This window comes from Podarcis bocagei (assembly GCF_964188305.1).
Source record: "Podarcis bocagei genome assembly, chromosome: 1".
Classification (NCBI taxonomy): Eukaryota; Metazoa; Chordata; class Lepidosauria; order Squamata; family Lacertidae; genus Podarcis; species Podarcis bocagei.
The window spans coordinates 137,643,761-137,663,423 of NC_138125.1; the positions used below are offsets into that span (position 1 = coordinate 137,643,761).

At 44.8% G+C, this 19,663-nt stretch overlaps 1 protein-coding gene and 1 long non-coding RNA gene across 2 annotated transcripts in view; one reads left to right on the top strand and one right to left on the bottom strand.

Moving 5' to 3' along the window:
- SH3BP4 (SH3 domain binding protein 4) overlaps positions 1-5,279 on the top strand; it is a 37,717-nt gene extending 32,438 nt beyond the window's left edge. The window contains exons 4-5 of the mRNA XM_081207502.1: positions 467-655; positions 1,998-5,279. Of these exons, the coding sequence (XP_081063628.1) occupies positions 467-655; positions 1,998-2,222 (414 nt within the window). The 3' untranslated portion in view covers positions 2,223-5,279. The remainder of the gene's footprint in view (positions 1-466; positions 656-1,997) is intronic.
- Positions 5,280-14,470: 9,191 nt separating this feature from the next.
- LOC308582045 lies at positions 14,471-18,241 on the bottom strand. Its single transcript, XR_014005463.1, has 2 exons — positions 18,100-18,241; positions 14,471-17,206 (listed from the first exon to the last, which is right to left on the bottom strand). It is a non-coding gene; the product is annotated as an uncharacterized lncRNA (long non-coding RNA).
- Positions 18,242-19,663: the final 1,422 nt, after the last annotated feature.

Consider the following 19,663-nt stretch of genomic DNA (forward strand, 5'->3'; position numbering starts at 1 on the left):
TCTGGAGCAGAAGAAAACAAGCTTGCTCCGTTTTCCATGTGACAGCCATTTGAAGATGGCTATCATATCTGTTTGACAGTGGAACAGAGGTTGGATACCATCTGTCGTGGATGTTTAGTTGAGATGGACTAGACAATGCTTGGGGCTTGCCAACTCCACGATTCTATGATTCTGTCTTCTCTCAGTCTCCTGTTTTCCAGGCTAAACACATTCAACTCCCTCAACTGTTCCTCATAAGGCTTGGTTTCCAGACCTTTGAACATCTTGGACAAATTAGTTACACACTTCTATTTTGCTTGGCTTAAGAACTCCTGTTTGGAGTATCTATATAACCAGACAGAGAGGGGAATATAAATATAAAACAGTAGTGGTTTTTCTCTATCTTCTGATCTCCTACAGAAATGGCCTGATGCTCCAGTGAGGTTGGGTATCCATGGCTAACCTGACTTGTTCTGCATTCCTTCAGGCCTTGCTGAAAATGGACTGCCAGGGCTTGGTTGTGAGGCTAATTCAGGATTTTGTGCTTCTGACTACGGCTGTGGAAGTGGCCCAGCGCTGGAGAGAGCTTGCTGAGAAACTGGCCAAGGTCTCCAAGCAACAGATGGATGCTTATGAAGCCCCCCATCGAGACAAGAACGGAGCTGTGGATAGTGAGGTAAGAAAGCTTTCGTGTAATGCATTCTGGGTTTTGCTGGATGGCTCACTCGGCACTATAGGTTGGAAAAACAGTTTGCTATTATGTACAGCTCCCTTTTTGATCTTGAATGATGACAAAAGTGCACAGCACCTTTTGTTGTATGTTTGCTGTGGTAAAAAAAGTGGCCACACAGGAAGAAACGCATTCCGCCTTGAGTGTTCTTCCTCTTCCATGGTCTTGCAGGTGTTGTATTTATCGCAAAAAGGTATCAAAGTGAAATGGCACGCTCTTCCTAGTACTTACAATCTGAATGCCGGCCACCCTCAGACTTAATCTGTTTTCCATGTTCACATTTAGCTGGAGTGGTTCAACAGAACAGGGAAAGTTGGCACACACAGCACTGGGTGTTTCTTTCCGTCCAGCTAACTATTGCCACTATTTGTAATGTTGAAAGAGTTATTGAAAACCCCTCAGTACTTACAAGAATACCGAGCCATTTGTCAGCTGAAAAATTGAGTTAGACCCAAATTTGCAGCACACTGAGCATCTAATTTGACAGCAGTGTTTCTGGACTTAGTGTGCTGTGTCCGAGACCTTTTCCTTATTCTGTCCTCTAGCGTTTGGTTCTGCGGGAAACCCTTTAATAAAAAGAAATGTAGCTTAGCCTACTGCAGTATTTCTCATAATTTTTTTCTGATATGGTTTATTCTAGGACTGAAATTCCTGCCTTTCTTTTGGTCTAGTTCTCATTGAAGTCACAGCTGGTGTCAAGGCTGTGCCACTTCAGCCTGTATGTGTTGATTCACATGGATGAATATCTTAGGTACCGTATTTTTCGCACCATAGGACGCAGTTTTTCCGTCTTAAAAACTAAGGGGAAACGTCTGTGCGTCCTATGGAGTGAATGCAGGGGGGGGAGGCAAGTAGGAAAAGCCCCCAAGAGCCACACACAAGCTTTGTGCGGCTCTTACGGGCTTTTCCCCAGGAGGGAGAAGGGACTGACGCGGCCAGTCAGTCCCTTCTCCCTCCTCTAGAAATCCAGTCGTGGGAGGCTGCGCAAGGCTAAAAAGGAAGCCCGGGCAGCGAGCGCGATCCAAATATGTTTTTCCTTGATTTCCCCCTCTAAAAACTAGGTGCGTCCTGTGGTCTGGTGCGTCCAATAGAGCGAAAAATACGGTATATATTTCAGGATTTTTATCCCACATGTGGTCCAGTTATAAGAATGAGACAGCCCTTGCTCTTGGGTCTACAAGAGACTGCAGAGACGGTGTACACAAGATGGTTTGGTTTGGCTGACATAAATCCTCATGGCAGAGTGGTCTTGTATACTGTGTTAATGCTGGTTTCTTGTCTTTGGCAGGCAATGTGGAAACCAGCGTATGACTTTATGCTCACATGGAGCAATCAGATGGGAGACAGTTATCGCGATGTGACACAAGAGCTGCACATTGGCCTTGACAAGATGAAAAATCCCATCACAAAACGCTGGAAGCATCTCACTGGAACACTAATTTTAGTCAACTCCCTGGAGATTTTGAGGGCATCTGCCTTCAGCCCACAAGACCATGATGATTATGCTATATGAAGGGGAGCCCGAACTTCTCGATGCTTCTTATTTGTATGTTTTTAACTAAAACACAGTGGGAAGACACTTCTGCAAAGCCAAAGTTTTGAGCAATAGTTTCTGTGCTCAGACTGCAAACTTCTTACTGTTGCCTCTCCCTGGTGCAGAAGACACTCAAGACTCTTGTTTTCTATGCTCTGTGGTTGACAGCTCTTCTTAATTTGTAACATTTAAAATGGAACTTTTTTAGGCATTTGCAGATATCAGCCTTGAAAGTTGAAATTACTTTGGAGAGCTACCATTTCTGTGTAACATGAAACACATTTTTGCCCCCTTTAAAACTATCATTCCTCAATGAGTCATTGATATGCATTAAAGTGAAGCACAGTCAGGCATCTTGCAAGCATTTGCAATTTCTAATGTGCCGCTCTGAAAACAGTTTATACATTAGTGTGCTAACACGCCCACCCCCCCCATCCAGTGATCCTATCAGTCTTATAACGACTCTCCATGGTTTGCTTTTATGTACACCTTTTTGGAAGGAAGAAAAAGCACACTTCCTCCCCCCCCCCCACTGAAGTGATTTTGTTACCTAAAATTTAGGACTGTGTGCTAGTGCCCAAGCTGCTTCAGATCTATGATTAGAAATAACTAGAAACAATTTCAGATTATAGGACTGATCCATCCCCTTTCACGTTTTAGAAAATTGTAATGGATACCATTTATGGTCAAATAGCATTTCACAGGTTCATCCTCTAACAGTGGTGTCTTGACCATCTCTGCTCGCAGGTGACTCTCACCAGAAGTTTACATTGTATTATTTTAAATGCAGAAACAAGTATTTGATAGTGGTTCTTAAGTGTGCCATTGTTTGAGCTGAAGTTTTGGGATTAGTTCTTTCGAGGGTCATTGCCCTGTGTTGAGGCTGCACCGCTTGAAGCTCACATGACCGAATGTGTCTCTATTCCACACATTCTCTGGATGCAGAAAACTGTCTCCTCAAAGGGAAGCCTATAATCCGCTCCCCCTCCCCAAAACACACAGAGCAGCCGCCTGCAACCTCCAAAGGTTCTTGAGCTCCATCAGCCTCAGTGCGCATAGGGATGGGGGCAGTATAGCCTCAAACATCTGGAGGAGCACAAGTTGTGAAGAGCAACTTGCCATGTGAGGCCCTGCACATGCAGTCTGAAGTATTTTCAGCCTAGACACATATTCCACCTTAAGTAAGAACTAGACCTACCTCTGATCAGGTGCCTAGTTGGTCACTCAGAAATGCTTGACTTGACAGCACTCTCTCATTGTGTTCCCAAGGGTATTCTGTTCATTTATTAGCCCTTAGGTCACTGGGATTCACCTTATGTGCTGTATGAGCATTCAAGAGCTGATGATGTCATGTACTATATAAAGCTATAGAAAGAAGTCTAGTTGTACAACTTTCAAATGAAGGTTTTTGTGAAGCCCTTTAAGTCTACCTCTTAATTCCAAAATACTTCATGTGGGAAGTGTTTTCATTGTTTCTAGTGTGTGAATTGGTTTTTTGCAAAAGAGATTTTCATAACACATTTATTAAATTTCCCAAGACACTGTTGAATATTAAAGGGAATGTGATCACTATTAGTAATGTTTTAAACCTGTTTTCCCATTTTAGAAATATGTCACAGCTTTGTTCTTTGGAACAAGCTGACCTTTTAAGCAACTTGGGTTATACAACACAACTTTCCTATCAACAGTTCCAGAATTTGAAGAAAGCATGATCCAAGCTTGTTGGAAAGGTGTTCCTATTGTTTGCGTACATGTTTAATTAGTGAGGAAAGTGCTTGTCATTTATTTGCTTTCTTAGCCGGCTCCTTTTAAATGGCCTCCCTATGTACTTTCCTACTCTGTCTAATGAAAAGCACCTTAAACTTGGGGTTTTGTTGCAAGAGATTGAAGCAGATTCCTATGCAAGTGTTCACATCACATGTTTGAAGTTGGTTAGGCTAGTGGTATTATCCCGTGCTCATGGAAGTCATTTTTCCAAAGCATGCCTGTTTTTCTCTCTTGACAAAACCAGAATCTGCACATGATCCTGAGTAGCATGTTTGAGTGTAGGGAAGGAAAAACAACCCCCCTTGTACTGTAGCCCATACAAAAATATGATGCAAGATGGCAAGCCAGAGCAGTTAAGAGTAAAATATTTTTAATTGGCCTGGGGGGTGGGGCTTCTCTTTCATTGTGATATTTTTCAGAAATAAAACAAGTCCATGGAATGGTTAGTCTCTCTCTGGATACACGGAAACCTGAGGGGAATATTATTGCACATGATAGTCTAGGCTCCCCACAGATGGATGGGGATGTGAGAATGCAGGTCTGCTCCTGTGTATAAACGTTCTCGCTGTATGTGCGCAATCACTGAGCTAATGATAATGTGTTCAAGGTAGCCTTATTCTGCACCTGCCTCTGTGCCAGACGTGAAACTTTCATCCGTGAAACTTGGTTACAGTGATTGTGGACTCTACAGATTCAGTCACAGAGTTAGTTTGTACTTCTGTGTCTTGTAAGAGCAGAATCGAGCCACAGCAATGAGATTTTAATCAATTTTAACAGTGGGAGTTTAAAGCTGGCTATTGGGGGAGAGTTCATTTCCATAAATTGGATGAAATATTCCATGATATTTTTTTTTTGGGGGGGGGAGGCAGGGAAATGGTCTGGTTTGCCTTTTTCTGCCATTTTTATCAAACTACCTCAGGTCTTACACACTTTTTCATGTTTTGACTTAAAGTCTAAAAGCTCCCCTGGATGTTACTACACACCACCAACACCTATACTATCAAATCACAACAGCAGCTTTTCTAGATTAGTTTGATGCAATTGCTGCATGACTGATTTTCTGTTTTGACTAAAAAAAAAAGTCAGGTCCTAGCACATAGTTGGAGTGGTTTGTATGTTCAGCCAAATGCCTTTCACTCAAAGTATGTCCTTACATTGTAAGCTTGCTTTGGATTTTACATTAATACACTGTACAAGTAGTTTGTTGTACATTTTTTAAAATAAAAAAAACTTGTCAAAACTACAATTAAAGCAGATATTTGAACACTGCTTTGTTTCAGTGTGATTCATTTTGGGGGAGCTTGACTCAGACTTTGGGTGTTTGTGCTTTGAAGCAATGACCACTCTGCATATTCTCATTGAACTTTCACATCAGATGTAGATTTTAGTCATTGTGAAGGCTGGAATGAAAACTATTGCAGAGACCCTTTCTGGGGTGGTGTCAGGTTCTCACCAGAACTGAATGGGCTCAGATGTTCCAGTTCCCACCTGAAAGCTTTCTTCCCCTAGCATCAATAAATATACCCAAGAAGTATGACTTAAATCAATAAGGAACAAACATTCATTGAACAGGTAACTTCCTCTGTGTCAGGCTCAGCAGTTCAATGCCACTGCTTACAACTTTGAGCTCATTTCCAAAAACAAGGCATGCCAGACGAATCTCATTTCCTTTTTTGATAAGAGTTACAAGCTTGGTGGGTGTGGGGGAATGCTGTGGGCGTAGTTATCTTGATTTCAATAAGGCTTTTGACAAAGTCCTGTATGCTATTCTTGCAGAGAAGCTGGTAAGATGTGGACTGGACGTGATAATGGTTAGGTGGATTGTAGCTGGTTGACTGACCACCCAAAGAGTGACAACCCTCATCCTGGGAAAGTGACAAGTGGGGTGTCGCAGGTTCTGTCCTGGGCCCCTTTTTGTTCAACGGCTTTATAAATGACTCTGATGAAGGTCTTGAGAGGAGGCTCATTCCATCTGCCGATGACACCAAACTGGGAGGGGTAGCCAATGCCGCTGAAGACAGAATCTGAATTCAAGATGACCATGAGAGATTAGAGAACTGGGTCAAATCTAACAAAATGAATTTCAATATGGATAAATGTAAGGCAGGAAAAACCAGCTGCACAAATATAAGATGAGGGACACCTGGCTTACTAGTACTACATATGAAAAGTCTTAGTGGACCACAAAATGAACATGAGTCAACAGTGTGATGCAGCAGCAAAAAAAAGCTAATGCTTTCTAGGCTGCATCAACAGAAGTCTAGCATCCAAATCAAGGGAAATAATAGTACCACTCTTTTCTGCCTTTGTCAGATCACACTTGGAGTACTGTCTCCAGTTCTGGGTGCCTCAGTTTAAGGAGGATATTGACAAGCTGGAGCATGTGCAGAGGAAGGCGATCAAGATGATCAAGGGACTGGAAACCAAGCCTTGTGAGGAATGAGGGAGCTGGGTAAATTTAGCCTGGAAAAGGGGACTGAGAGGAGATATGATAGCCATCTTTAAATATCTTAAGGGCTGTCGCATGCTTGTTTTCACCTCCTCTGGAGGGTAGGACTCGAACCCATGGCTTCAAGTTACAAGAAAGGAGAGTCAGACTAAATATCAGGAAGAACTTTCTGGACAGTGGAACGATCAGCCTTGGGAGGTGGTTGGAGGGTTTTAAGCGGAGGTTGAATAACTCTGTCATGGATGCTTCAGTTGAGATCCCTGAATTTCAGGAGGCTGTACTAGATGGCTGTTGGTGGACTGGGTGCCCTTGGGGCCCTGTGGTTCACTCTAGGAGCAAAGAGACCTGGATTCAAATACCCACTCAGCCATGAAGGTTGTTGCTGATCTTTGATGAGTCACTCTATCTCCTCCCACAAGCTTGTTTTGAGGATAAAGTGGGCAAAGGGCACACTGGTCGGAATCTGCAGAAGTAGAAAATTAATTGAAAGCAGTTGTCATATGTAGTGCTCTCTGCTACAACCTACCTGCCACTTACAATGAGGATGGGCAACCTGCGGCTCCCAAATCCCTTTAGCGCAGCCCGCATGACCAGCAGTCAGCGATGATAAAAACTGTAGCCAACAACATAGGGAGGCACAAAACTTCCCATTCCCTGGCGGACTCACACAGTTCAATAAAACTGGTGTGTCTGTCCTATAGATGGTCTTGAATGCTGGCATCCATAGCCCAGCCACAGAGCACACCTTTGACATGTTCATAATGCAGTTCCACAGGTGGGTACCTGTGTTGCGATGCGCTCAAGGGAACGGGGGCAATTGGCAGGCCCACCTGGTTCCAGCGAACTGGCTGGTTGCCGGTCGAACTCCAGTCCTTGGTTCTGCATCCAAACTGCGACTGAGAGCTTCACAAGCCTTTCAGAAGCTGAGCATGCAAGTGAGCAGAGATAACAATCTCTTCCCAACGGAAGGGCTGACAGAGGCATATGTAAAGCATATTTACAAGCAGTTTATTCAGCATAGATCAAGACAAAGAAAACATGGCCGCTCTCCTTCATGTCGAAGAGCAAGAAGCGTAAGGCAAAAGCTGTACACAAACGGAAGTTCCCAGCAAGCTGTGCTGGAATGTAAAGAGACATGTGACATACAACAGCTCCACACATCTGTTTAGGTGAAACGGAACATCAATATCCTAGCAACCTGTACCTGTCTTTGTCTTGGGTTCAGCATTTTGCTTACAACTAACACCACCTCTGCTTCTGTTTCCCAACAAGGGAGCAATCCTGACAGCAAGACAGCAGGTACATGCAACTTCTGTAAGCAGAAAATAACATTCTACAGTCATGATTATTTTTTTTAACGCCTGCCTTTTCTTGTTAGAATATAAGACCTGGACAATGCTTCAGGGGGCAGTATGAAACTACTGTGTCCGGTCATTGCAAGGAGGCTCTCTGCGCCCCATGTGTGCCCTGTGCCCCCTCCAAAACCACTCCAGAGTTTAGAGGGGACTTTGGGGAAACTGTAGGATGAGAGGGAGGAAGTCCTGTTGTGCAAATGAAAATCCTTGCAATGAAGGGTGCTACATTGTGCTACATTGGGTACCACCCACCATATTTTAGTTCCCAGGAAATCTCAAGGATAGTTATGGGGCTATCCAGTCCACATTATCATATGTGCAGACCTTTGTACTGTTTGTTAGTGCAGTGTTTCCCAACCACTGTTCCGCGGCACACTAGTGTGCCGCGAGATGTTGCCTGGTGTGCCGCGAGATGTTGCCTGGAGGGAGGCGGGCGAGTCGGGCGGCGAGAGGCGGGGCGGCGGCAGCGAGGAGAGGCCGCCCAGCGCGGGGCTCTCGCTGTCTGCCTGCCTGGCTGCCTGCGAGCTCGGCGGGCAGCGCCTCCGTCCGCAGCGCCCGCCTCGCGGCTCTCATTCCCTGCCCCTGCCAAAGCTCACCCAGCCAAGCTGCGCTCTCCTTCCTGCCTCACTTTGCTGCCTCCTCCCCCCCCCCACCCCCAAAGCTTGGAGGTTCCCCGGCAAGGGGGAGGGAAAAATTGAAACTTACACTTTCGTGCGTCCCTCCCGGCGTGACGCTGCGCGCTGACGTCACGGGGCTGTAATGGTGGTGTGCCTCGAGATTTTTTTCATCAAACAAGTGTGCCTTTGCCCAAAAAAGGTTGGGAAACACTGTGTTAGTGTACGTGCTGGAGATGTGTGTGAAAGCTGTCAGGGCTTTGTGGCTTATTTTCTGTATGCGGATAGCTTACTTATGAAAAATGATTAATTAGGGTTAGGAACTGAATCCTGGATTACAACAAGAATCCATAAGCTTCTTTTGTAATGCATTGTATTGCATTGCAATCCTTTAATCCATAATTAAAATTAACAATTGGATATGTTGGACATAAACCACGAATCAAAATTAAGCCACATTATCCGTATTGCTCTAAAGATTTGCTCTTGGGGCTTTTATGCTGAAAGAATTATATTATTACCCTTTTTTGCTGGTATAGTCACTATGGCTTGTTCTCTCGCTCTACATGGACTTGAGCTGCTGCTTTCTGGAGGCGGCAGGAGGGGGAGGAGTTGTGAATGTGACCGTGTCACAGTGACAAGTACCCAATCTGACTTGACATGCCAATGCCCCCGGAAGGGGCAAGGGTAGCCAGTCCCTGCATTGCGCTGCCCTCACTCTGGGTGGGGAGGAACGGAAATGCAGCTACTCTTGTGCTGCTGTCACCTTCTAACTAAAACGGGTAAAACTTCACAGCTCTGTTTGAAGCCTTCCCTCAATGCTCGTTTCTTTGGCTGCCTGCAGCTCTGAGGGCCTGGCCTTGCTGATTGCAAATCACGGGTTCATCACATTTTCTTTAACCAAAATAACCGACTCCTTATTTGCTTTTAAGTCCAGCCAGTACACGTAGTTGTAGCATAAATGAAATGAGCATGCAAGAGTATTCCTTGGTTTGATGAGGGCTGGGCATTTGTCCTTGGCATGAAACCATGTGGTGTTCCATGGGAGCACCCACATTTTTAATCTGACACGCCAGAAGACTTAAGAGAGGCTGAGTTTGCATATAATGGAGCATTCCACTTGCCCCTGCTGTCTACAAGGAGGGTGGCAAATGTACTGGGAGGATGCAGCAAGGGGATGTAAATAGTTATGCATGTACACACTGAGAAACACACTGAAAAGGATGATGGAATAGAAGTTTCTATATTCATGGATTCTGTTAACAAAGAGAAATCAAATGAGCATGAGAAACTGAAAAACATGCTTTTTATGCTCTTGAGTTTTAATGTGCTCTCACTGTGTAGCCAATGGGACTGTAAACCTTTTCTCCGCACTTTCATGCCTGGCTGATTATTATGTTTTGCCCTTTGCTGGCATACAGTGTACCTTCCGTGGTCTTTAAAAATGCTATTCTTTCCAATGAATCATCATACGTATTTCAGCCAAACTTCAAGGACCATTTAAAGCCATTTGATTTTATTGTATATTCAGAGCAGTAACTGAAGGGAAAATGCTGCAGTTAAGTTCACCTTGGAAGTACATATCCTCACTTTCCTCCTGTATTTTGAAACTAAAGTGTTCTTGTACTGTAATACTTCTAATTACCTTTTTTACTGAAAAAACCTGCATCTCGTTAAATGTTTCTTCCCCCACCAGAAAAGCAGATGATGAGCATTGAGCTCAGGACTTCCCTCCTATATCGCGCTGAAATCACCCTTATTAATTAATTAATTAATTTTGTATACCACCCTGTACCTGCCGGTCTCAGGGCAGCTCACAGGATAAAATCACAACATAAAAACACAAAATACACAATGAAAACAAAAACAACTCAATAACACCCCTCGACACATTTTAAAAGGGCATTGGATTTACCAGTCTGGTATTAGAAATGACAATGTAGAAAAGCCAGTAAGGGAACATTTCACCTCCCAGGACAATCTCTAATGAACCTTAAGGTTGCTTTCATTGAACAAAGAATCAATTGAGTTACAATGAATTGCATTCAAGAGGTTCAATGCTATCACTTGGGGACTAAATTCATATACCGTAACTGATTTCTATTGTGCTGCACTCAATTATTTACAATCCAAAAGACCTTCTTTGAGGGCCTTTTGGGCCCAATTCTGCTTCAGAACTCTTGCAGTGCATTTCCATGATTTACAGGAATCAACTGATGCTAGAATTGGAATATTAGGAGCAAGCTTTTAAAATCCATTGGATGTTATAGGTGCTGACGGAGCAAATTAACTTTGGATGTTTTCACAAAGGAAGCATTTGACCTGGATTTCTGAGGCCAGATAAAGTCAATGAACCAAGGCAAGCAAGGAAATTGAAGCAAATTCTTTTTGCATACCAGATGTCAGGACCTTATCAAGGTTGCTTAAAAGTCTGATAAGGGGTTTGAGAAGGATTTGGAAGGTACAGAAACAGGCTTAATGATTGCTCTTTACCTTCTGTCTGCAGTTTCATCTGTGTTTCTTGCTTTCTTGATAAGATCCTGGAGCTTATGAGAACCACGATGGTGTGCAGGTGGTTAGAGTTTAAAGACTTTCATCTGGGATAGTAAAATTTATTTATCTACCCAATGAGGTGATTTCAGGCAAATACTGCTTTTGTAGATTCTGTTCTCTGTGGCTTCCAGCACAATGGTATTGTTATGCTGCTGCAGATTCATTGTGTTGGTGTATTGTTTCGTTCCTCCACTGGCACATGGGAAGTTGGCAGAGGTGACCCTATTTTGCCCATCCAGCATAAACACGAAGATAGACTTGCTCTTTCAGAACATCGAGGGAATCTGTGGTTGAGTGCCATTTGAACCCCACTTTTCAAACTCCAACATGATATTTACAGTAACTTGGAGGGGCAATACGCAACCTGATAGCTGCTCCAGTCATCAGTCATAAGCCCTTCTCCTTAGCAGTGGTGGAGCTTGATGCTCCAGCACCAGGGGTGGTGGTGGTGGTGGAGAACAGGTGTGGGCTGGGCTGGCGCGCCACTTGCAGGGGCGTGGTGTGTGTTCTGGGGTGGGGTGTGCGTCCTGGGGGTGTGGCATGCTGCCTGCAGGGGTGTGGTGTGCGTCCTGGTGCAGGGCATGCCACCTGCAGTGGCGTGGCGCCCAGCATGGGAGGGGGGGCAGCCACAATGGCACCCCACCGGGATCGCGCTGCTGGGGGCGGTGTGCTACTCCCACACTCCTCTTCCTCCGCCAGTGCTCCTTAGTTCATAAGAACATCTAGTATCTTGGGTCTCGAACTCAATCTGTTCTGGAAGTCCATTTGACTTCCAAAACGTTTGCAAACCAAGGCGCAGCTTCTGATTGGCTCATTGGCGCTGGAAACAATGCCGACAGCCGAAACAGACGTTCGGCTTCCAAAAATCGTTCACAAACCGGAACACTTACTTCCAGGTTTGTGGCATTCAGGAGCCAATTTGTTCGGGAGCCAAGTTGTTCAGGAACCAAGGTACCACTGTATTGTCAACTCACACCTCAGCCTACTTGCATAACCTGGTAATAATGTGGTTATCATTACCCCACTAAGTGGAAAGATTAAGTAGGTCCCTTAGAGTGGAAGGAGGGGCACAAGTGATTTGCTCAGCTAAAACAGTTTTTGATGCCTAGGGTGGGCAAGGTTAAGAAAGAATGAAAAGAGAGGATAAATAGGGAAGGGCATAAACAAGGCACATAAACACACAAAACATTGCATCATGTTCAGTCACTTTCCAAGAAGAAGATTCACCTTTTAGAAGCAGGAGTCTCACAGGTTTTTGCCATGTTAACTCTTGAAAATATTCAGGAACCAGGAACCAGGACAGAAGTCTAGAGCAGGAGCCATGGGCAGCTGCCCAATCCCTGTGGATGAACCATAATCTCCTGATCCCCAGATTTAATTTTAATTATTTTTAGGAGTATTTCTAGCATTTCTAGAACCTGAGATATGAGGTGTCATTCTTCTCATTCCTTTGTGAGAAACTAGTCGGCTCCCACCTTCTTTTGTCACCCCCATGGGACAGCGGAGGGCAGAGGGGGGTGGCTTCCTGGGACCTCCTGAGCAGGGATGGAGGCGTCAAGGACCAGCTCTCTTTTCCTCCCCAATTGCTCCAAGGTGTGCCAAAGAACCGCCTCACGGGCAGCTGCTCTAACCAGGGATCAGTTGCAAGACAGGCAGGTTTGCTCAAGCAGAAAGCAGCTTCACAATCTTCCACAGTCTTTAGCATTTAATTGGCCTAGGAATCGTACCCCATATTCAGTACCTCTTTGCTGATAGTTAATTATGCATTTCCTGTAATTTTGTCCTGACCGTCCCTGCATACCAGCTGAGTCTCTGGGCAAAATAAATGAACCACAGAAGGTTGCTAGGCAACAGTGGATGTCAGTAGGTTTCTGCGTGCTCAGTCTCTGGCACCGAGGGAAATGTGAGAGGAAAACCACCATGCAGGCCACAGCCTTGGTCTAGTCCATTCCAGACCTTTTGCATGACCACCCTGGCGTTCCTTTCTTTCCCCCACCCTCCATGAAGGATAAGTTGTCATTTGAAGGACCTTTTTCACAGCCACCCACTTCAATCCCAGAAAGCTAGAAGGAAACAAAAGACCATCTCCCTGCTGCAAATGAGGCCCTCTGCCCAATTACCATATTTTTTTCAAGGATTCTGGGGACACTCTTCCCCCCTTTTAATTTCATGCTTTATTATTTTAGGAAAGGGTTGCTCAGAGTTCTTGACCTTTTTTAGGCGCGGCCCCCCAAAGTTGTTGGGCGCGCACCTCGACACAAGGCCATCTACAAACACACAAACACAAAAAGAGGTTGTTGGTGGTGGGGAGAGAGGTTGAGTAAAGGCCCTCGCTGGTCTTGGGAAATTGCGCATGAAAACACACACACAAGGCACCGGCTCCCGTAACCGGGAGACCGCTGGAGGGCGAGTGCAGTCTCTATGGAGATTTAACTGGTGGTGATGGTGTCTCGTTACCAGAGGTGGACAAACAGCCGACTTGCACACAGCCCTCCTGAAATATACTCGGAGTCGAGAGTGGATTTCATGCTCTTTATTCAGCTCATAGTGGTGAGGAGGAATGGAAGTTTCCCCAGAACGTCTACTTTATATACATTATTTACACAATGGGCCCCACATGATTGGCTAATTCCGGGATTCTCCTGTAGGCCAATCAGGTTGCGGATTCACTTCCACCTGGAGCTGGATTGGGTGGCTCCTGTGGACCAATCAGACTGCGGCAATCTGGGTCCTATTGTTCTAGGACCAATCAGACTGGTGCATTTGGATCCTATTCAACTCAGTACATAACACCTCCCCCCAAGAGAGGCTGCTGGTGCCGGAGGAGGAAGGCAGCGCAGCACCACCGGGGACAAGGGGCGCTGCAGCTCATTTCTATGCTTCTCCTCCTCCTCTTCTTCACCGCCTCAGAGCCTCGCTCGCCCCTCCCCCAACTCAGGCCCGCAAAGCCCGCAGCAGAAGTTCAGGGTGAGCCAGAAGGAAGCTCCCTGGCTTGCACCTCGGTTTAAATAGCCCCCCCACCAGTGGACTGGTTGGCTGGAACTTTGACATGGCTGGGACCTCTGGTGCTGCTCTCTGCCATGGCGCCCGCCATGTTGCCTCGCCAGAAGTCCCCAGGCATAAATCCGGGGACATTAATTAAAATCCAGGGACAGATATTGTCCAGGGACAGATTGGTGAATCCGGGGACTTATGGGGAAGGGTCTGCCACTCTGTGGTGGCACCTCTGCTTTGCATGCAAAAGGTTCAAGTTTCAAGCCTTGACCTCTCCGGCCAGGGCTGAGAAAAATTCCTTTACTCCTCTCTTCTTTAGTGATGGGTACAGCAGGTCAAGGGGGCAGATTTTCTGAGCAAAATTCTCTCCCTGCTTTGTAATCTTATCACAGGTGTGTGTGTGGGGGGGCTTCCTCTGCCACTGAGGGGGGTTGGTAGAAGATAAGCAAGAGATTCTAGGAAGGGTAGCAAAATAATCTGAAAAATCTCAGCATGCACAAACTTGCTGTTTATTCTGAATTACCAACACTTTCTTCATTTTTTTTACAGGCTATTGTCTACATGATGAAATAATTTACCTGTGGCTATGTATTTATTTTTGTACACATACACTATTACATTTTTTTGTTTGTGCCATTTTAGCAGCATGGTTTTTTATAATCAGTCTTTAATTTGCACTAAAGTGTGTGTGAGTTTCTGCAATTGAAAAGGGGTTTCAGTGCAAGGCTGTTGCTTTTTAAGCCATCTTTCCAGTCAACCTTTTAGTTAGTAACAAAACCAAAAGAGTTTTAAGCAGTTTTAAGTTTTTACACAAGAGTGCCTAAAAATGCTTTAGCACAAATTAAATTAGTGAGCTTTTAAAAATTGAACAAAAATGGATTTTTAAATTGGCATGTTCAGAAGTGGGTATTTCCTTCCAACTCAGCAAGAGTGATATGCCACATTCACCAGTGTGGACAGAATATGGAATGTGTGGAAGGTCATCTGCAGTGCCAGATGCAGTTTAGAGCAACAGCTGATTTGGTATCACCAAGAGCCACCAGTCTGCACGTTCAGATAGTGAAAGCCTCCTTAGTGACATCCCACCTGGCAGCTCCTGAAGTTCCCACTTAGCTAGCTCAGTTCTGCTGCCTGCTGGGTCTAGGAATAGTGACTATGGGCCTCCCAATGCAGGCAGAGCTATGCCAACACACATCATTCTCACCCTGCTGAGGCTATTCTAGCATGTGCTAGAATAGAGAAAATTAGGTTTGCAGGTAGACACAGAAGGAAACCATTGGAAGAGACCCTCTTGTATCCTTCTGCTCCCCAATTCAAACATCTCACCTAAGAAGGTTGGGGCTCTCTGTGTTGCATTTCAGATCTGTAAGCATAAAATATGGTGGGAATCTGGAGAAAGTTGGCATTATTGATTATCCCAACCACTCTTTCAACCTAGGGCATTTCCAGACAACCTGTTTATTGAATATCCATCCTGATTTGTTTGCAGGGAGGCTAGATTATATTTTTGTGGCTGGGATAGCCCAGTTAAATGGGCAGCATATAAACATATTATTATTATTATTATTATTATTATTATTATTATTATTATTATTATTATTATTATTATTATTATTATTATTTTGTGGGGAGGTTCGCTGGTGCTAGATCAAGGCAAGTCATCCCAATCCTAGGTGTTCTCTAAGAGTACACCCTGATTACGCCATGGAGAAGGAGATGTCCTGAGTTCACACATGTCTAAAGGGGCACCTTATTATTTGCTATTACCACTCATGTTCCACTGCCAAATCTTGTCAGGTAAGTTTGGGGACTGAATGTCAGCCTTCAGGAGTATTAATAAAAAACTGATAAAGGAAGAATCAAGGATGTATGGTTCCAACACAGATAAAATGTATCTAAGGTATTCACCATCAAATGATACCCAGGGGTGGCCCATTCTGGTTCGCCATCACAGGCACACACACACCTGCCCAAACCTTGCTTATTGTGGTTGCACCACTGCCGTGGCTTCCACAGAGCTCACAAGATCTTGGCAGAAACCAGCAGCTCAGTGGTGGCCAGGCAGGCTGACCGTGGGATTCTGCCACTCCAGGGGGCTGCTTCAGTCTACCTCCTGTGGGGGGCCAGCCCTGGTGATACCAACATGTAGAAAGGTGAATTTTGCGCACACAGAAAAACAGCCAATTTTTCTATCTTTATGAAAGGTTAAGGCTATGTGCAACTCTCTATTTTCTATCTCCATAAAGAGTCAGTTCTGCTAAGGGGACATGAAGAATGGCCTACTCCTTGCCGGTTTCAAAAGAATGTCAGAAATGTTCCTATCTCCTGAGGAATGCTGGCGCTGGATGGAAGTCAAGATGTGTACATAGAATATGCTTTGATCTGAGTACAAAATATCTCCAGAGGTGCCCAAGGTTGTTTTGCCAGTTCCCAAATCCAAAACTTATAACTATTTCCAACTTGCTCTTAACCGGTTTTCTACCCCTTCTGTCATGAGCGCTGTGCTCTAGGGAAAGATGTAGCGTATCAATATTTTGACAAAGTCCACAGGCCCTGACCAGCACACGAGAACCAGAGAGCTTCTTGCCTTCACAAAGATAAAAGCTACCATGCAGAAACCGACTGACATCTGTGGCAGGTCTGGTTTAGATCTCAGAAGGAGCACTGTGACCTAGAAAAAGAGAAAAGTGATCTTTAAATACCTCTGCTGACTCACCAATCAGCACTGCACAACACAGATGTCACTGAGACAGAGGGCGGGTGTGAAAAATGCAAGCTATAATTCTTAGGGAAAGACTTCAAATGAAATGCCAATATTAATTTATTAGGACCAATTATCTTTACTCACTCCCCTCCAATTTATATAATGTGCATCTATGATATTGGCTGAATACAGTTGTAATGAATGTTTGGAGCAAATGTATCTTTCCCACTCACAATTTTTGTATTTTCAGTTGAGTATAACATTTGCAAATTCATTGCTAGGTTGCAGAGACCTTCCTGACAAATACTTCAAATCAAGCAGATAAGATCTATGAATTGCACCTGAGTTGAAGGTTGCTATTATATCACTTTTAGATGAAATCTGTGGGTGGGAAGACAGGAATATTTATCTTTTTTCTTCTTCATATTCTTCTCAAGACCGGATATCAGGGACTTCTGTTGTTGTGGAACTAGAAACTGCTGCTGCTGCAATGCCAGCAATGTGTCAGATGTTTATCTGTGTCTCAGCTGTTACCAGGAAACAAAATGTTGACCAGAGAGTTTGGCAGGGATGAGAGAGAAAAGAAATCAAGTGACAACTGTTTGCTTTAAGGAAACTGGAATGTTCTCTGCAAAAAACCAAAACCAAACAAAAGCCCTGGCAAAGTGAGGCAGGATCTATTTCAGGTAAGAAGAAAGTAGGGGTGTGACTGCTGTTATTAACTCTTCTTATACTGTAGATATACTTCTAGGATGACCAATTAGCTAGCAGCAGCAATTGGCAGGTTAAAAGTGAGAATTATAGGAGCTGGGTTAAAAGTTGGCAACCCTAGGCTATGTGCCACATAGCATCGTGTTTTTAATATTCTGTTGGGAGCCACTCAGAGTGGCTGGGGAAACCTAGCCAGATGAGCGGGGTATAAATAAATAAATAAAGTATTATTATTATTATTATTATTATTATTATTATTATTATTATTATTATTATTATTGGTAGGGTGGCCAACTCCCCACCTCCCGCTGACAGAATTCCCGTGTCTCTAACAGCAACATATTAGGCATCTTTTCAATGGGCACAACTGTTTATACGAAAAGAAATTCCTCAAAGCAACTTAATAATAAAGTAAAGTACAAAGAAGTAAGATAAGTTAAAGCCAAATTAAAAGAAAAGAAAAGAGTAACATACAAAGAAACCTCCTTAAGGTGGACTTAGTAGTGGTTGTGATCCTGGTCACTTCACTTGCCAAGCTCATTTACCCACCAACCCCCATCTTACCAACCCCCTTGCCCCTCCCTTTACACTTCACACTTCTTCACACCCCCAACACCCAAGACTTTGCCTACCTCTGCAGTTTGCTTGGACTGCTTGCCTACTAACCTGTCCACACCTCCCTCCTCAGCTTCCCCCCTCCTTGCCTCACCTGGGCCACCCACTTGCTGACCTGCCCATCTCCATCCTCTGTCTCTCTTCGCTCCTTGTCTCTCATGGCCCTCCATCTCCACCCTTTGGATCCCTCCTCCTAGCTTGAGCCAGCTGACTGCTCAACAGCCCCGCTGCTCTTTCCACTGCAGGTCACAGTGCCCCCTCTCTGCAGCTGCTGCCCCGGCTCACATTGCTCACCACACCCACTCTCCACCCCCTTGACAAACACTCTCCTCCCCCAACTCCTTCCAACCCCAGCCATCCCAGATGATCTGCCACTCCCATCCCATCCCCAATTCCTATCCTCTCAGAGTTTGTCCCAAACTCCCCTCTCCCCATCCCCCCTCAGCTTGCTCTAATCCAGGGATCAGCAACCTTTTTCAGCCGTGGGCCGGTCCAGCGTCCCTCAGACCATGTGGCGGGCTGGACTATATTTTGAAAAAAAGAAAAAAGAACAAATTCCTATGCTCCACAAATAACCCAGAGATGCATTTTAAATAAAAGAACACATTCTACTAATGTAAAAACACGCTGATTCCTGGACTGTCCACAGGCTGGATTGAGAAGGCGATTGTGCCGGATCCGGCCCTGGGCCTTAGTTTGCCTAACCATGGACAAGATGAACTCAGTTGTGTTTTTACTATTGTGAACAAAAGCCGATTGCCATCCGTGACTTCTTTTCCTGACCTGTGGATGAACCTGCATTCCTGAAAGTCCCTGGATGCTATGAATGCCAAAATTTGGGATTCCCTCCAAACCCGTGCCAATGTTTTGCAGCTGTTTTGCAGCCATTTTGCAGCCCCCCGAAACAGAAATTGATCCCTCAAACCAGGGTTCGTAGTTAACACCCCAAAACCCAACAGCATCCAAATCACTTCAAACCAGGGCCAAAGTTTGGGAACAGTTTTGCCACAAAAACTCCACAATTTTCAGCCCCCCCCCAAGTGAGTAATTTAAACTGAAACTGAAGGTCATAGGTATCACCCCCAAACCCAACGTTGCCTGATTCACTCCAAGCTATTAGCCAGTAGTCCAATAGCAGTGTTTTTCAGCAAATACCCTAAGTTTGCAGAGCCCCACCAATCTTAGTAACTGATACTCAGACTTGAGGGTCATCAGTATCAAGCCAAAGCCCAACACTGTCTGGTTCTTGTAAAAACATGCTGACTCCCGGACCGTCTGCGGACCGGATTGGGAAGGCGATCCGTATCCGGACCACGGGCCTTAGGTTGCCTACCCCTACGTCTAATCTCATGATCCGCCGCTGCTCACTCTGCCTACTCATGCTGCCAGGCTGCCTGCTTTGCACGGTTGCTCTGCCTGCTATTGTCATGTTGCAGTTTGTATAGTCACCCATGGGAACTGCAACATGGTGACACCTTACATTTCTATGTATATAGAAATGTATATAGAAAGATGTAATTACACACACACACACACACACACACACACACACACACACACACACATCTATATTTCTTAGTTCCCAATATATATAAGGTACATGGAGACTAATAATAATAACTCTGGGCGGCTTCCAACAAATATTAAAAATACATTAA